The 16,561-nt window shown below is 49.6% G+C and overlaps 1 protein-coding gene across 8 annotated transcripts in view; it reads left to right on the top strand.

The window, feature by feature from the left end:
* PTK2B (protein tyrosine kinase 2 beta) overlaps window positions 1-16,513 on the top strand; it is a 125,410-nt gene extending 108,897 nt beyond the window's left edge. For 6 of the 8 annotated variants that reach the window (XM_053216633.1, XM_027070154.2, XM_053216634.1 and 3 more), the window contains 10 exons: window positions 1,954-2,062; window positions 3,271-3,336; window positions 4,598-4,723; window positions 9,714-9,860; window positions 10,191-10,226; window positions 10,597-10,621; window positions 12,308-12,354; window positions 13,031-13,168; window positions 13,411-13,491; window positions 15,408-16,513. In XM_053216633.1, coding sequence (XP_053072608.1) covers window positions 1,954-2,062; window positions 3,271-3,336; window positions 4,598-4,723; window positions 9,714-9,860; window positions 10,191-10,226; window positions 10,597-10,621; window positions 12,308-12,354; window positions 13,031-13,168; window positions 13,411-13,491; window positions 15,408-15,623 — 991 coding nt within the window. In that variant the 3' untranslated portion in view covers window positions 15,624-16,513. The remainder of the gene's footprint in view (window positions 1-1,953; window positions 2,063-3,270; window positions 3,337-4,597; window positions 4,724-9,713; window positions 9,861-10,190; window positions 10,227-10,596; window positions 10,622-12,307; window positions 12,355-13,030; window positions 13,169-13,410; window positions 13,492-15,407) is intronic. The other 2 variants (XM_027070159.2, XM_027070174.2) reach the window with 1 other exon arrangement.
* Window positions 16,514-16,561: the final 48 nt, after the last annotated feature.

The following is a 16,561-nucleotide window of genomic DNA, read 5'->3' on the forward strand; positions in this document are numbered from 1 at the left end:
AAGAGCCATTATTCTCTGGGTACTGGGAGGTCCCTGGTGAAGGGTGCTGTCAGAATACATTTTAGAGGGTCTCCCTGTTTTCTTGGTGGCCTCCCTGCCGACAACTCCTCCCTGGGTGGTCTGACTTTTTTTTTGGCATTCTTTAGGGCAGGGGTCAGCAAACTTTTTCTGTAAACAGCCAGATAGTAAATATTGTGGGCTTTGCAAGCCATATGGTCTCTGTTACAACTACTCAACTCTGCCATTATAGCTCAAAAGCAGCCATAGACAATACATAAATAAACGAGTGTAGCTGGATTTCAGTAAGACTATTTGGGGGAACTGAAATTTGAATTTTTATATAATTTTCACATGTCATGAAATTTCTTCTTTTTATTTTTTTCAATCGTTTAAAAATGTAAAAACCATTCTTAGTTTGGGGCCGTTCAAAAATAGGTGAGGGGGCTGGATTTGGCCTGTGGGCAATAGCTTCCTGGCCCCTGCATTAGGGAATCTAGTGTTTCATTAACATTCAAAACACCAAGGCTTTAAACACTGCAGTCAACACATTGGCATTTTTTAGAGAAAGAAAATAGTTCCTGGCAACTACGTTTTGGGGAGTTACCCCAAGGGGTATGCTGGAACTGCCCAAGCTAAGGCAGTGGGAATGACATTGAATTTGTCTGTAGGGCATTCCAACACAGTCTGCAAGGCCTTCAGCTTAAAAGACCTCTCTGTACCTGTCTTTCCCTTCGTTGACACTCCTGATTAATTTTAGATTGATCTCTTTGGTCAAATTAGAGAAGCCAAAGTGTTCCAGGAAAAGTATTTGAAAGATGTCATTTGAAAGGGCCAAAGCTCTGGGGTGATGAGGGTGGGGGGGGTGTCTTAATCACCCTGGGGGCTTGAGAACCACGGGGAGCTACGACAGGTGCTTCTCCATGGGCTGAGAGGCATGCCCTATTAGAGGAACAAGGCCAGCCTCCTCCATGGATGGAGTTAGAAGCAGGCTTTCTGGTATAATTGGAAGGATATCTGAAGACCCCAAGGACCCCAGGATATCCCCCCCACCCCCCGCCGCCCCTGCTCAAGCTATAGCCTGGCAGTCCTCCATTAGAGTTAAGAAAGGATTTGATGAGTGTTTCCTAATTGGGGGGGAGGGGGGGGCGGAAAGAAGAGCCCATTTAATGTCAAACTTTGAAAATTCCTTCCTGTAACAATAGTTATATTTTCAGAATTTATTGATTGGCAAAATGTACTAAGCTATATAATGAATTTTTAATATAATATATAACATACTGCTTGTACACTTGAAAATACAAAACCAAATAGTGTATATTCAGTAGCACATAATACTTGGTACACATATGAACATGTGGATTCATGGACTCCCTGTAATCACTCCAGAGTCCTCTAGGGTCTGTGACTCTCAAGTTGGGAACCACCGGATTGGGTAAGAAAGGCAAGAAGCACGCGCATAGCTAACCCAGGAATGAATCCATAGCCATTTCTCATTAATATATACCAGGAATGTGTTGATGGGAGATTTAATGAAAAATAGGAGATATAAGAGATGTAGAACACAGGCCTTGGTTATGAAGTTGGCCGGGATATCAGAAATCTACATAGGGGGTTGGTGCCAATAGTAAGCACAGGAAGGCAAGATGCAGGGGGAGGTGGGTGGGAGACATGCTTGCACTACCCTGTTGGACTGGCTCTCCAAGGACTTTTTCCCCACCATAGATCCATTCACGTGATTTTCCCAACTTCACTGTTGGGGGAGCAGCCTCAGGATCCATCTTCCAGCCTTCTCAGAGGGGTCTTCCCTGGCCACTCTGCAGAGGAAACAGAAATGGGATCCAGTGGTCCTTCTTTGGGCCTCTCCGGGCTTCTGAGGAAGGAATGCAGAGAAGAGGTCCCAGGAGCATCTTTAACTTTATTCCTCTTTCTTTATCTGACCTGACTCCTTGGCAGTGACATTTATCAGATGGAGAAGGACATCGCTATAGAGCAGGAAAGGAATGCTCGTTACCGACCTCCCAAAATCTTGGAGCCCACAGCCTACCAGGAACCCCCACCCAAGGTAAACAAAGCCCTGGTCTCATGGATCCTGTGAATCAAGCAGAACTGGGTCCCCATCTAGCCCGTCTTGGCCTATATACCCTCCTCCCTTTTCCTCCAGCATAAGCAGGATGTACTCCAATAGTCCTCTTGGCCCTCAACCCAACTGTCCATCAGCACTGAACTCAGCACCCATCACATGGGTCCCCTGGCTGGTTTGATCTGAGACCCAAGACAGCAGACCTCTCAGAGAGAAGCTAGGGCAGGGAACCACCCTGTTCCTTTCTGGTGCAAAGAAAAGACCACTTTTCTTTCTGGTGTTTTCCCTGAGGGCACATGAATGGGGAGTGTCCCTTAATCCCTTATGTTCAGTTTCCATGTACATGCCCTACATGGTATCTCTAGGCTCAGAATCCAGTGCCCTGCTTGCCATGCCATTAGGTGGGTGGGTTTTGAGGGACCATGCCTATATTAGTCAGCTCAAGCTTCCATAACAAAATACAGTAGACTGAGTATGGAGGCTGGGAAGTCCAAGATCAAGGTGATGGCAGATTCATTGTGTGGTGAGCACTCTCTTCTTGACTTACAGATGGCCACCTTCTCACTGTGCCTTCACACAGCAGAGGGAGCAAGAGCCCCAACTCTTATGACCTCATCTAACCCTAATTATGTTGCAAAGGTCCTACCTCCAAATGCCATTACACTAAGAGCTGGGGCTTCAACTCTGAATCTGGGGGTGGGGGACACAAACATTCAGTCCATAACAAAGTCCTATCTGGTCCAGGACCTTTTCTCACTGTCCCCCTTGCCTGGCATGCCCTGCCCCTTCCCTCAGTCAGGGCCCAGCTCAGTTTTCATTTCCTCCATGAAGCCCCTGCCAGTGCCTGAGGCCTCGCTGACTTGTTACCTCTGAAAGTATGTGGCTTTTGATAGCTGATTTGACAGGTATTCCCATATCTAAAGAAGCTACACAACAGAGATTGGTAAACCCTTCAATTAGTGATGGCCCCCAGGAGGACAGGAAGACTGGTTTCTTTGTACCTTCTTATCACTCAGCATATAGTGTGTGCTCAATAAGTGAATGCAAATGGTTTTAATGATAATTTTGCCCCTCATGTCTCCTTCATTCTGAATAAGCCTGACCTGTGTCCAATCTAGTATTCCCTTTGATGAGCATGGTCACTCAGGGAGAGAGCCATGGACTGACTCATCTTTGTGATTTCTCTCCAGCCCAGCCGGCCCAAGTATAGACCCCCTCCACAAACCAACCTTCTGGCTCCCAAGCTGCAGTTCCAGGTAAACATGTAACCAGAGGGCCGGGAAAGTTTGGGGCCATTTCTTATCTCAAGCCATCCTGAAATTCCATTCTTGTGCCTTTGAGGAGTAGCCGTTACCTGCTTGGGTTATTAGGAGATGGCCTGCACTGACTCTTCTTTGGTACCCACAAGAGAATTGGAACTCAGAGTGCCAGATATCAAAATGCAATTCTACCAGGCTGTCCTCAGCTAAGACTTATCTCTGTCCATAGTGTTTGTTGCTCTGTGTGCCTGCCTACAGCTACCTCTCTATGCTGAAGGCCTCTTCGGCCCCCTACCCTGAAGAAAGCTTTCTGAGAAGGAATTTCAGGCAGTTGGGGACAGTTGGTATTCCCCAGGGAATGGAGTTGTTCCCTGGGGCTCCCCTCAGAGGCCCTGAGCAGAACCCAGGTGGCCAGAACCAGTCTCCATCTGAGCTTTCCTCACACCTCCATCATCACCAAACATGGGATCTTCCCAAGCTGTTGGTCCCTGTCTGAGAATGTCTGTCTTGTGTCTCAGTCCTGGATCTCAGTCATAGGGAGCCAAGGCCCATTTCTTTTCTTCTCTTACATCCCTCAGCTCAGAGTCACTGCTCAACAATGGAGCATCTCAACCAATAGAAACAATATCTATTTACCTGGTACTCCTTACAGAAATGTGCTGTCCCATGGTCCTATATTTCTCAAGGAAATGCTCCAGTACCAAAACAAGGCTAACCAAGAACTAACAGATACATTTTTGTCCTGTAAAGAAAAAAAATCTTGAAGCAGAAGACAGAAGCAATATTCCTAAAAAGCATCATACCTTTTTGTGTGATGTTTAAAATAATGATTAAACACACACACACACACACACACACACACACACACACACATTTCTGTGGGCTAATCATATCTCTCAGTTTGCAACATGACTATGAAACAGAGCTCTTTTCTGAAGAGTCCTAAAGGCAGAGACATGGACTCAGTAGGTGAGTAACATAGGTGGACCCCATGGTATGCAGAGCATCATGGTGGTTGGATGCTAGATGAAAAAGAGGCCACAGCGGTGGTGCAGACGCTAGGCAAGAGCCACGTGTGTTGCCCTATCACAAGACCAATGAAATGCCTACACCACATTCTTTATTAGCTCCTGAAGAGCAAGTCCTGTTTCTCCAATGGTGTCCATTAATGTTTCTCTGTGCTCATGTTTGTAGCAGCTAATCGTCCACTTTCTTGCCTTGTCCCTGTGCCTGGTGCTTCTTTGCTTCTCCTGAATAGGTCCCTGAGGGTCTGTGTGCCAGCTCACCTACGCTCACCAGCCCTATGGAGTATCCATCTCCTGTAAACTCGCTGCACACCCCACCTCTCCATCGGCACAATGTCTTCAAGCGCCACAGCATGCGGGTAAGAGGGCTCTGCATGCTGGGTCCTAACCCGAACTGAGGAGGCTGCTAGAGGGAGGCGTCTGGGCCACCAGAAACCCTACATCCTCAGGGTCAGGAGGTGCCCTCCATGCTTTAATGCACCAGCCAGCCCACCAAGGGGCTCTGTGATGCCCTCTCTTTTGCAAACACACTGGAAGCTGGGGGCCAAACCCGGCTCTGCTCTCAAGGACACCCAGCTGGCCTGGACCTGCCGCTGTCCATACTCTGGTGCTGTGGCAATCGGTGTCAAATCTCCCCTTTCCTGAGCCCTGGGGTGGTGTGGAGGTTTGTGGGCAGATGGCAACCAAACCTGATGGTGCCGGAGATCCAGGAGGCTCTACCCAGTTCTGCCCTTCCTGCATGATTGCTTAGGTTGCTAAATCTCTCCTCAGTCAATGGAAAGGCTTCCTTGTGGCTCTACTTTTGCTGCTTTTGTAAAAGTTGCTGTTGTGTGGGAAGGAGCTTGGGGGTTAGTGTGGGGCTAAGCCACCCTTCCCAGTCATGTCTTTGTTATAACTGCCAGTGAGGTCTTGTGGACTGGCTTCTGATTGTCAAGTCTCGCAAAAAAAAAAAAAGAAAAAGGCAGCTTTGCATATAAAAGTGACGCCCACCTGCCCCTTTTCAGCACCCATCTTCTCCTTCAATGGAGCCATGGTCAGCTGGCATGAATATTTGATATACTTTACTAAACTGGGTCTTGATATGTGACAAAACAAACCAAATGCATTATTTTAGTTCTATCTCTGTACGCAAGAGTGATACTTCAGGCTCAGTATACTTGACTCTGAAAGTTTTTTGGGAAAACTACACGTTTATTCCAATAGATTTGAAAAATAGAGGAAAGTATGTTGACATGTTCTGTACTATTATTCTCAAATTAGGAAAATTTTTAAATGCATAAGATAACTTAGAATTCTAGGCAGCAAGATCTATCGTGGACTAAAATTTCCCCTGACCTCGCTCACTTTCCCCTTTTATGTTAATTTAACCAATTTATATCTTAACATATACTTAACAATAATAAAACTGAAGTTTTAAGCATGCACTATAATTTAGAATGTTCAGTTCCTCCACCTTCCTGTCCTTGACTCTATTTGTAGTTGAGTTTTAGCGAATTTTGCTTTAAAGTGTGTCCTTTTAAAAAAAACTACTTTGCACGTTTCCAGGGTGGCACTGCCTTTATCTAATCCCTGCTTCACCATAAGAACTTTGTTCAGTTCCATAAAGACAGACAGTAAAGCAGGAAAAAAAAAGGCCTTTGTGTCAGGGATTTGGAAGTATTTGCCATAAGGAATGTCTGCCTAAAAGAATATAATGAACATTTCTTTCAGTAAACAACAACAAACAAAGTAAAAAATACAAAGTCCATTTTATGGTATACATCTAAAAGACTGAGAAAACCTCTTTCAGGTAAAATGCTGGAAAGGTGTAACAGGCTTCCCGTCAAGCATTTGAAAGCATTTAACAAAAATCAGAGACGGTTTTCCCACAAAAACTATTTTTTGTCCTGACTGACTCTATTGCCTTACTCATCTGGGAATCTAGAATTCCACACCAGGGTCAGGATGGCAGCAATCCTTCTCTTGAAGGATTAAACCACAATTGCGGTTTAAATTAATAATAAAATTCAATAAACTACTACTTTGTGCAGGACCGGTTAGCCAGGCACTGTCCTAGGTGCTGAAGGGAGAACGAGAGACTTCAGCCCTCAGTGAGCTCCCAGGCGGCCAGAAGGAATAGGGTGGGTGCATGCACACTTACCTGTGATGCAAGCCATAAAGCTGGGAGTGGCGCACAGAGGTAACGCAAAGGTGCAGTGGGAGGTCAAAGAGAAGAACAGCTTGCAGCTTCTTTTTTTTCAGCTGGGCCTCGAAGGATGGGGAAGATTTGGACAGGAAGAAACTGGGATATGGGGGATGAAAGAGTCATCAATCAGTAGGAGCCAAGACTGAGTGATGTGAAGCCACAGGGCAAGTGCGGGAGCTGTTTGGCTAGAACATAGGAGGATGCATTTGGATATGGAAATAAGACTGGCAAGATGGGAGGCAGGTAGCCAAAATATGGAAGGACTCACAGCTTTGCGAGAGTCACTTTAAGGTACCACGAGAACCTGATTCCTTTTAAAAGTGAACAGCAATGTAAGTATCCATTACCTGATAGGAATATCTGAGGTACCGTGTAAGCAAGTAAGCCCTAAAGTGATTAATTGTTAAAAATCTAATGTTCACCTTGAGTTTTATTATGCAATTTTAAGTCATAGGAAAAAAATTTCCAATACATGTTAAAATATCTGATGAGATGGTGATCAGACTTGAGGCACCCTAGGTATTTGAGTATTGGGAATTTTCTTTTAATGCTTACAAAACTACACAGTGCTTTCTTGACTACTAACTTCTTCTACCAGCATCTAGTCTCTCTCAGTCTAGCCTCGTCTTACCTTGAGATTCCTGGCTTGATAGTCACAATATTTTACACTTAGCTCCTGTGTTACTATTTGCCAATAGCCTGGGGCAGCCATACCATTGTGTTTGCAGGTGTTGACATTTAACCATGGGTATTTATAACCTTCAAATACCCTCATTCTGGAGCATCAGCCTCTGAAATCAATCTTACTTATTTTATCAATTCTATGATTATAAAATACTCTTATGTCCTGAAACTTGTCTTAAAATAAAGTCTAACTCAATAGCCTCCAGCTGAGGTGATCTTACCTCAGAGGGGACATTTGGAGATGTCTGGAGGCATTTTTGTTACAACTGGGGAGATGCCAAAGGTATCTAGTGGGCGGAATTGCTGGTAAGCAACCTACAATTTACAGGAAATCTTCCTCAATAAAGAATTATCTTGGGGCGCCTAGATGGCTCAGTCAGTTGAGCATCCGACTCTTGATTTGGGCTCAGGTCATGATCCCAAAGGTCATGGGATCGAGCTTCACATCAGGCTCTGTGCTGATTGCGAAGCCTTCTTAAGATTCTCTCTCTCTCTCCCTCTGCCCCCTCCCTCCCCCCACCGCCTCTCTCTCTCTCTCTCTCTCTCTCTCTCACCTCTGTCTCTCTGTCTGCGTCTCTACGCCCCCCTACAAGAAAAAAATATTATCTGGTCCCAAATGTTAATGGTACTGGGGTGGAGAAAGTCCTGGCTAACTATTCCTTAGTTCTCCCTATGAGAACAGGGACATTGCATATTTTACTATCACTGCCCTCCCAGCACCCAGCCCTATGCCTGCCACATAGTAGTTGCTTAATAAGTAGTTGTTGAATGGATTAACAAACAAAGAATATTTCAGCAAGAAATGTAACTTGCAGCAGAGTGGGGGTGGGGGTGGGGGAGAAGTATTGTTAGAAATTGAGAGCCGTGATTGAAACTCAGTGAGCGCTAGGAAGTATAACTAATTTGAAACTGTGTTGTTATATTCAAGTGCATTTTAGAGGGTTTGGTTGGGAAAATCTTTTTTAGTGGCTTGGCAGAGATTACGGCTTGCTAAAGTAGATAGAGAATAATTTTTAGCAATTTATGCAAGTGACTTGTATGTAAAATGGCCTCTTTAAAAGCAAGGATCTGAGGAGGCCACTGGTCTGAATGCCATAGAAAGGTCCTGCCCCGGACAAAGCACACCCTGGGCTTTATGCAATCGAAAAAATGACATATGGCACTCATGAGTCCAGGAGGCCAAGGTAATCATGTACAGCAGAAAAAAGCAAAAGATGTAAATGAACCCTGGGGAAGATTAAGGGAAAAGAAGTACTAAGAAAACATGTAACACCTCCTGTTTAAAATGGGTTTTTTTTTTTAAGTTTACTTATTTGTTTTGAGAGAGACTGAGACAGCATGAGCAGAGGAGGGGCAGAGAGAGGGGGAGACAGAATCTCAAGTGAGAGAGAGAGAGAGAGAACTCACAACCCTTGAGATCATGACCCAAACCAAAACCCAGAGTCAGTAGCTTAACCAGCTGAGCCCCCCAGGTGCCCTTGTAATACCTTCTGTTTAAGAAATAGCAGGTAAAACTATTGCTCCAAAGCCCTTTAAACAAGTTAAGACGGAGATTAGACTAATGAAGCCAAGGAAAGGAAGCGTTTATTGCATATCTATAGGTCCATATTTCTTTAAGTTTTGTTCTCCACTTTTTTTTAGTTCATACATTTCTTTTAGCCTTTGGCTAAATAACCCAAGCTACTAGCTTAAAAAAAGAGTACATTGTGGGGGCGCCTGGGTGGCTCAGTCAGTTGAGTGACCAGCTCTTGATTTTGGCCTCGGGTCATGATGTCATGGTTCATGAGATCAAGCTCTGAGTAGGGCTCTGCACTGATAGCATGGAGCCTGCTTGGGATTCTCTCTCTCTGCCCCTCCCCCACTCTGTCTCTCCTTCTCTCTCAAAATAAATAAATAAGTAAATGAGTAAGTAAATACATAAATGTTTAAAAAATAGTGAAGAGTATGTTTTCATAAAAAGACGCGGTCACAGGGGGCGCGGGCCGTTGCCCCTTCCCTCAGCCTGTACCCTGTATGGACAGCTTTGCAGCCACACCACAGCTCCTCAGGGATTCCAGACCCACTGCCACGCGTGGTGTTCAGGTGACGATAGGCACCCAAGGCTTTCCAGAAGACTGGCTTTGCATTTTTTAATTTATTAAGTGACAGCAGCCACGACAAGTGCCAGCTGAGAAAATAACATTAGGGCGGTCATTTGAAAATAAAATTGTATTAGCAGATCGAGCCATTGTTTAAATACAATGCATGTTCAGTGCTGTGCTCTCGGGCTCGAGGTTACACTGCAGCAGGGGCACGTGCTCGGGGCTGACGGATCCAATAACTGTGTGCATATACGGCTGCGGATTTAAGAACTTTCCAATGAGAAAGCAGCTGGCGAGGCCAAGGCTCGTGGCTCCCACAGGCTCTTCTGAGGATTGCCCTTCCTGGGCCTGGGCACAGGACTCATCGGGTCCTCTCCTCTCTCCCCGCTGACCTCTCAGGAGGAGGACTTCATCCGACCCAGCAGCCGAGAAGAGGCCCAGCAGCTATGGGAGGCCGAGAGGCTCAAGATGCGGCAGATTCTGGACAAACAGCAGAAGCAGATGGTGGAAGATTACCAGTGGCTGAGGCAGGAGGAGAAATCCTTGGTGAGAAGCCACTGAGTCGTGGTGGAAGGGACCCCCGCCCCCTCGCCCCCCCTCCCCGCCCCCTCGGCCCCCCACCTTCTCCCCGCCCCCTGGCCCCCCCCCCCCGCCCTCCAGCCCCCTCGGCCCCCCAACTTCCCCCCTCCCGCCCCCACCCGCAGCGCTGCTGAGCACAATTTGATAAAGGCACTTGAATGGGAGCCATGTCCACACCACGGTGTCCATCTGTGTCCTCTTGCCTGCCCGGATGATGAGAGTGAATGCCCTCCATGCATCCTTGGGGTTTTCAGTTCTAGAATCCTAAGTCGTTTGCTTTGGTTTCCTCCTCTGCAGGACCCCATGGTGTACATGAACGATAAGTCCCCGCTGGTAAGTCACGGCGAGAAGGTTCTGCCTTAAAGCGAAGGCCTGGGAAGGCATGGGAGACAGCGGGACCCCCAGCCCCAGGCCCCCTGCCTGCCCATCCGTTCCCTTTTTGCCTCTCACCTCGGGAGCCTGACTTCTCCCATTACTTGGATCTCCACGAACCTCCATTCCTGAGCTCCCGCTTGATCGACACCCACATTGCATCCTTCCTCTGCCATAGGGCTCTCCTGGCCCCTGGGACAAGAGCTCGCCGGTGTCCCCCTGCAGCTATGACCTCCAAGAACACAGTTGAGGGCGTGGGGAACAGGTCAAGGTGGGGGGTGAGGTGTCCTGTGAACCTCATTGGTGACATGTTCTCTCTCCTCCCTTCCAGACCCCAGAGAAGGAGGCCGGCTATAGTAAGTGTCTGCGCCCTTCCTTTTGGCAGGAACTTCCGCTTGACATCTTGCGTGGAGCCCCCATCCGCGCTCGCTGCCCACTGCAGACAGCAGCAGAATCTGCTTGCCATTTTAAGAAACTCTGCCTGTTTCAGTTCAGAGTGTGCAGAGAGGGCCCGTCTGGGATTTGGTATTTAGTCTCAGCTCCATCTACCGCCCCCACTGTCTCCCTGCCCAGGCCTCTTCTTGTCTCCCTCTGTTGCCGGGGTCCTCAGCCCTCATTTCAGTGTATCTCCTTCTGCATTTATTTGGAGATGTTAGTGGTTCTTCCTATCTCCCCCTCACTGTGTTGGAGGCTGCCTGCAGGGATAGTAAAGTTGCTCCGCCCGCCTCTCCCAGCGGATGCCTCTCTTCCCTAGGCCCCTAGGATGAAAGAGAGAGAGGGCCCCAGGGATGGAAGAGAGGGGACAGGGGCAGCTAAGCCCACAGGGCCTTTCCAGAAGCTGCTGCTGAAGGGGGGGTCAGGGAGAGTCAGCAGTGAGCCAGGCTCATCTTTGTCATCCTAGGGAGGGTGAGGCTGATGATCATGGTGATGGTGATGAGCAACCAGTGACAATGACGACAGTCACAGGAAAGTCACCACTAGCCAAGCGCAGGCCCAAGTTGCTTGCAAATGTTAGCTCTGACCCCATAGCAACTCTATCAGATAGGCGTGATTCATCGTTACGTGGGGCGCCAGGCTGGCTCAGTCGGTTAAGTGGCTGACTTTTTAATATTTATTTATTTATCTTGAGTGAGAGACAGAGAGAGAGAAAGCAGGGGAGGGACAGAGACAGGGAGAGAGAATCCCAAGCAGACTCTGCACTGTCAGCACAGAGCCTGACACAGGGATCAAACTCATAAACTGTGAGACCCCGACCAGAGTTGAAACCAAGAGTCAGACGCTTAACCAGCTGAGCCACCCAGGTGCCCCAAGCGTCTGACTCTCCATTTCATCTCAGATCGTGATCTCACCCATTGTGAGATCCAGCCCCGCATCCGGCTCTGCTCAGGCAGCAGAGGGCCTGCTTGGGACTCTCTCCCTCTCTCTCTGCCCCTCCCCTGCTCACGCTCTCTCTCACTCTCAAGAAACATAAATAAATAAACATAAAAAAAAAAAAAAGGTCATTACGCCCATTTTACAAAGGACAGGAAACCGAGGCATAGGAAGGTCAAGTAACTTTGAATAGTGTGGGTCTCCTGCCGTTTCACTTCCTTGAACCCCAAACACTCAAAGCAGACCATTAGGGAATCCTCACAAGTCTACCCCAGGAGCTGCTCTGGCACCAGGTCAGGGGATCCACAACCACCTGTTACTTCACAGAGTGAAGTTTCTTCCCCGTGACCATCAAGGCCAGCGTGTGTGCTGTTCCTCAGGGGCCAGTGTATGTCCAGCAGGCGCTGGGATGTCTGTGCGAGGACTCCACCTACAACCTTGGCTTTTGCTTTCTATAAAATGGACAGTGGTGTTTGACTATGGGAGGACCAGGGGGACCAGAGCCCATTTACCTGGCACCTTCCTGGAAACACCTTCGGGCTTAGTTTCCCTGGGGCTCCGGGTAGCAGAAGAGAGGAGGTTGGCTTGGTTGGCAGCAGGTATGAAGGGAAGGGCCAGGGTGCCGAGACCCTCCCCGCCCCCCCCCCACTCACTCTCCCTCCTCCTTGCAGCGGAGTTCACGGGCCCCCCACAGAAGCCACCGCGGCTGGGTGCTCAGGTATGTGTTGGCTTTGCCGAAGCTGGTGATGAGTTTGAATCAGGGTTCCACGAGACGCAAGGCTATGAAGACTTCAGAAATAATCCAGTCCTGTATCCTCACATAGCTGAGGCCCAGAGCGAAGAAGTGTCTTGTCTAAGGCCACACAGCTAACTCATGAAAAAGCAAGGGGAAACCCAGTCTCCTTGCCTCCCGTGCTCGCTCCCTGATGTGCGGGAAAGCTCATTGGCCCAGCCCTAGGAGCAGGACGTGTGGACCCCCTTCCTCTCTCAAGCTGCCCCCTTGGCTTCCCGCACCCACACGGTTCTTACTGTAGCTGGTGTTCCTCATTCTAGAACAGTGGGTGTGAGCCTTGGCTGCCCATTAGAATCATCCAAGGAGCTCTGAGAACCACCTGGCCCCCAAACCCGGGTGATGGTTTTGTTGGTCTGGTGTGAGGCCAGCCAGCAGTATTTTTTTGCTTTAAGACTCCCTAGCAGACTCTAATCTGAGAACCCCTAAAAGCAGAAGGGAGGGGATGCATCCCCAGGACAGGGCACTGTGATGTCAGAGAAGAATCTTGTCAAACTGGGCTGGTGGCCACGTTGGCATCAATAGCGTCTGCGCAAGAAAGAAGAGCAGTGTTCTCCAGACTCATGACCCTCCCCTCTGGCTGCTTACTTCCCCCCGCCCCCAGTCCATCCAGCCCACAGCCAACCTGGACCGGACCGACGACCTGGTGTACCTCAATGTCATGGAGCTCGTGCGGGCTGTGCTGGATCTCAAGAACGAGCTCTGTCAGCTGCCTCCCGAGGGCTATGTGGTGGTGGTGAAGGTGAGAGATGTGGACGGGGCAGGCAGAGGCTGCTCATTCTGGCCCTGGGCGGAAGGGCGGTGGCATCGAGCTCCCTCGTCTGCCCAGTAGGCGACTTTCTCAGAAAGACTCCCTTTAGCGCAGGGTGGTCAGAGGGAATTTAGTGCCCCGTAGACATGGAGGGCACATACCAGCCCGGGAGGGAAATACAGCTGTCTCAAAAAGCAAGAAGTGATAGTCCCCCTCCTCCCTCTCTCTTGCAGAACGTGGGCTTGACCCTGCGGAAGCTTATTGGGAGTGTGGATGATCTCCTGCCCTCCTTGCCGTCATCCTCCCGGACCGAGGTGGGTGTCCTCATCCCAGACTGTGTCCTCTGCTGTGCTTCACGCAGGAGACTCAGAAGGACCATGTGGGCGGCCTTGTTTCCATCTGCAGGGCCTTCCGCACAGGACATGTGGCTCCACACAGCAAATCTGAGCAGGACCACTAGGGGGCTGTGTTTGCACCCAGGGACATGACCAGGCTCCCAGGGGGAGTCTCCTAGTTTAAGTCTTACAGAGTTGCGGTAATTTTGCATGAGGGCGTGCACAGGTGGACAGACCTTCCCTTTCCCTTTGCCCCTCCGGTGATCCTTTATCTAATCACCCACCACACTAAGGCTGAAGTGAATGTATCATCAAAATAGCAAAATAGTTAAGGTTTCTTCTGTTGATCATTTAAATAATTTCCTTTTTTTTTTTTTTTTTTTGTAAGTGAGAAACAATTACTGAAAACCAAAATGAAAAGCTTGGTGTTCTATTCTGAGACTGTGCCTGGGGTGGCCAGAATAATGTTCCCCTAAAGGTGTCCCCAGCCTAATCGTCAGAACTGTGACTATGTTACCTTACCTGGCAAGAGGGATTCTGTAGGTGTAAGTTAAGGATCCTGAGGGGCGCCTGGGCGGCTCAGTTGGTTAAGCGTCCGACTCTTGATTTCAGCTCAGGTCATGATCTCACAGTTCATGTGTTCGAGCCCTTGCATTGGGCTCTGTGCTGACAGCACAGAGCCTGCTTGGGATTCTGTGTCTCCTTCTCTCTCTCTGCCCCTCCCCCGTTCTCTTTCTCTCAAAAATAAATAAATAAAAACTTTTTTTTTTTTTAATTTAAGGGTCTTGACATGGGGAGATTATGCTGCATTACCCAAGTGGGTGCAGTGTAAGTCCTTGTAACAGGGTTGGCAGATGCAGACATCCTATGAGAGTCAGAGAAGGAGGTGGGATGACAGAAGCAGAGATTGGAATATTGCCATTGCTGGAAAGATCCATAAGCCAAGGCAGGAAACAGCCTTTAGAAGCTGGAAAAGGCAGGGAACAGATTCTCCCCTAGAGCCCGTAGAAGGGGCATAGCCCAGCTGTCCCCTTGACTTTGGCCCCGTAGGGCACATTTCAGCCTTCTGACCTCCAGAAGTGTAAGAAACGAATCTGTGCTGTTTTAAGCCACCCCGTTTGTCTTGGGTTAGGACCACAGCCATAGGAAACTCTGAACGTAGTTGAACGCCGAACAATACCGCCTCTCAACATGTGTTGGTTGTCTGTCTGGAAACCAGCCACGAAGCTCAGGAGAACCCCGGGCCCCCTGCCAGGCTGTAGTTTGATTCCCCATCTCGCATTGGTCAGCAACACAGCCTCCACTACCTGTGACTGTTCAAGACAAGACAACACAGGAGAGTTTGGTCATTTCCCGGCCTCCCTCTGGGTGGCGGCAGCAGCCCATAGAGGAGCCCCGCTGGAGCTGTCCCTTCTGATGTGAGAGCTCCTTACCTTCCCTCTGATGGCTCAGGTCATTCATTTCACTTGGTAAATATCTCTTGAGTGTGGAGTAGTGCTCAGCAGTGTGCTAGGCTCTGGGGATATGGCGGTGAAAACAAAACCCTACAGTTCAAATCACGATCCCCGGTCTCTTGGTTTGACGGTAGACAGCTAACAAATGACCAAGTGCCCTTGTCCCCTGACCATTCACTCTAACCTTGGGCCAGCATGGGGGACGCTGCAGCGAAGGGGGGGTCTGCAGGGCTGCATCATACAGACCCAGCACCGGGTGGGCTGGGGGCTGGGGCATCTGTAATGTCCATCCATGCCAACCTTGGACTCAGCCCACGCCTGGGTCAGACCTGCCCCCCAGCGAACTTCGGACTGCTTCAGCCAACACCAAAGGGGATGCGTGCATGGCTTAACCTTTGCGGCCCCTCAGGCTCCCAGCCTCTCTGTGCGCTTTTCTTACAGATTGAGGGGACTCAGAAGCTGCTCAACAAGGACCTGGCGGAGCTCATCAATAAGATGCGCCTGGCCCAGCAAAACGCCGTGACCTCCCTGAGTGAGGAGTGCAAGCGGCAGATGCTCACAGCCTCCCACACCCTGGCCGTGGACGCCAAGAACCTGCTCGACGCCGTAGACCAGGCCAAGGTTCTGGCCAATCTGGCCCACCCGCCTGCAGAGTGATGGAGGGTCGGCACCACCTGCCTGCGTCTTCTGCCCCTGCCTGTAGTGTACCTCCCCCGCCCCCACCCCCGGCCCCTGCCTTGCCTTCGGTCACATGGGTCTTCTCAGGGGGACGGCTGAGGGGAGTCCTCCCCTTGCCACTTTGCACGACCCCCTCTCCCCACCCCAACCCCAGACTGTGCTGCTCAGGCTGCAGCTGGAAAGAGGGGACTCAGGGCTACAGATGCCAGGGGGTGACAAAGAGGGCTCAGAGGGAGCCCTGCTGCCACTGGCCACTCCCTCCTCACACCCGCCGGCCCCACTTTGGCGGGGAGAGGGGTCACACTGGTGCCCCTAGTGGCCATGATGGCTTTATGCATGGACACGGCAGGACCAGTGGAACCAAGCTATTCCTTCTTCTTCCGCTCACGGAGGTCCCCTGATGCAGAGGGACTGGGGAGGGGTTTTCCTTTGGGGGTGGGCGGCTGGTGAGATGAGGGACGGGCCTGGCTTCCTTGTACAGTGTATATTGGAATTTATTTAATGTGGGTGTGGTCTGGACTGACAGCCGTGTGCCCCCCTGAGGGGGGACCTGGGACACAGTCCAGGAACAAGCTATTGGGAGTCCGGGCACAAGACGCTGTGTTGACGACACGCCAAGCGTCAAGGAGAGGGGGAGAGATGAGGCCAAAACAGGACTTGGACCACAAGATTGTGCCTCTCTTCCCTGTGCCCTTTCTCTCCCTTCCCTGACTCTGCCCCTTCCTTCTCTCCCTCTTTTCTTACTTCTCCTTTTCTTCCCCTCCCCCACCGCCTTCCCAGCTGCCCCACCCCTCCCTTGTGTTGGTGCAGAATACTCTTTTACCTTCTTTCTAGTTGACTTGTGGATGAATTAAAATTGTACCATTTGCTTTGTGGTTTGATTGTTTTGTTTGCTTGACCTGCTCTTTGTGGGGAGG

Source organism: Acinonyx jubatus, chromosome B1 (assembly GCF_027475565.1).
Source record: "Acinonyx jubatus isolate Ajub_Pintada_27869175 chromosome B1, VMU_Ajub_asm_v1.0, whole genome shotgun sequence".
Classification (NCBI taxonomy): domain Eukaryota; kingdom Metazoa; phylum Chordata; class Mammalia; order Carnivora; family Felidae; genus Acinonyx; species Acinonyx jubatus.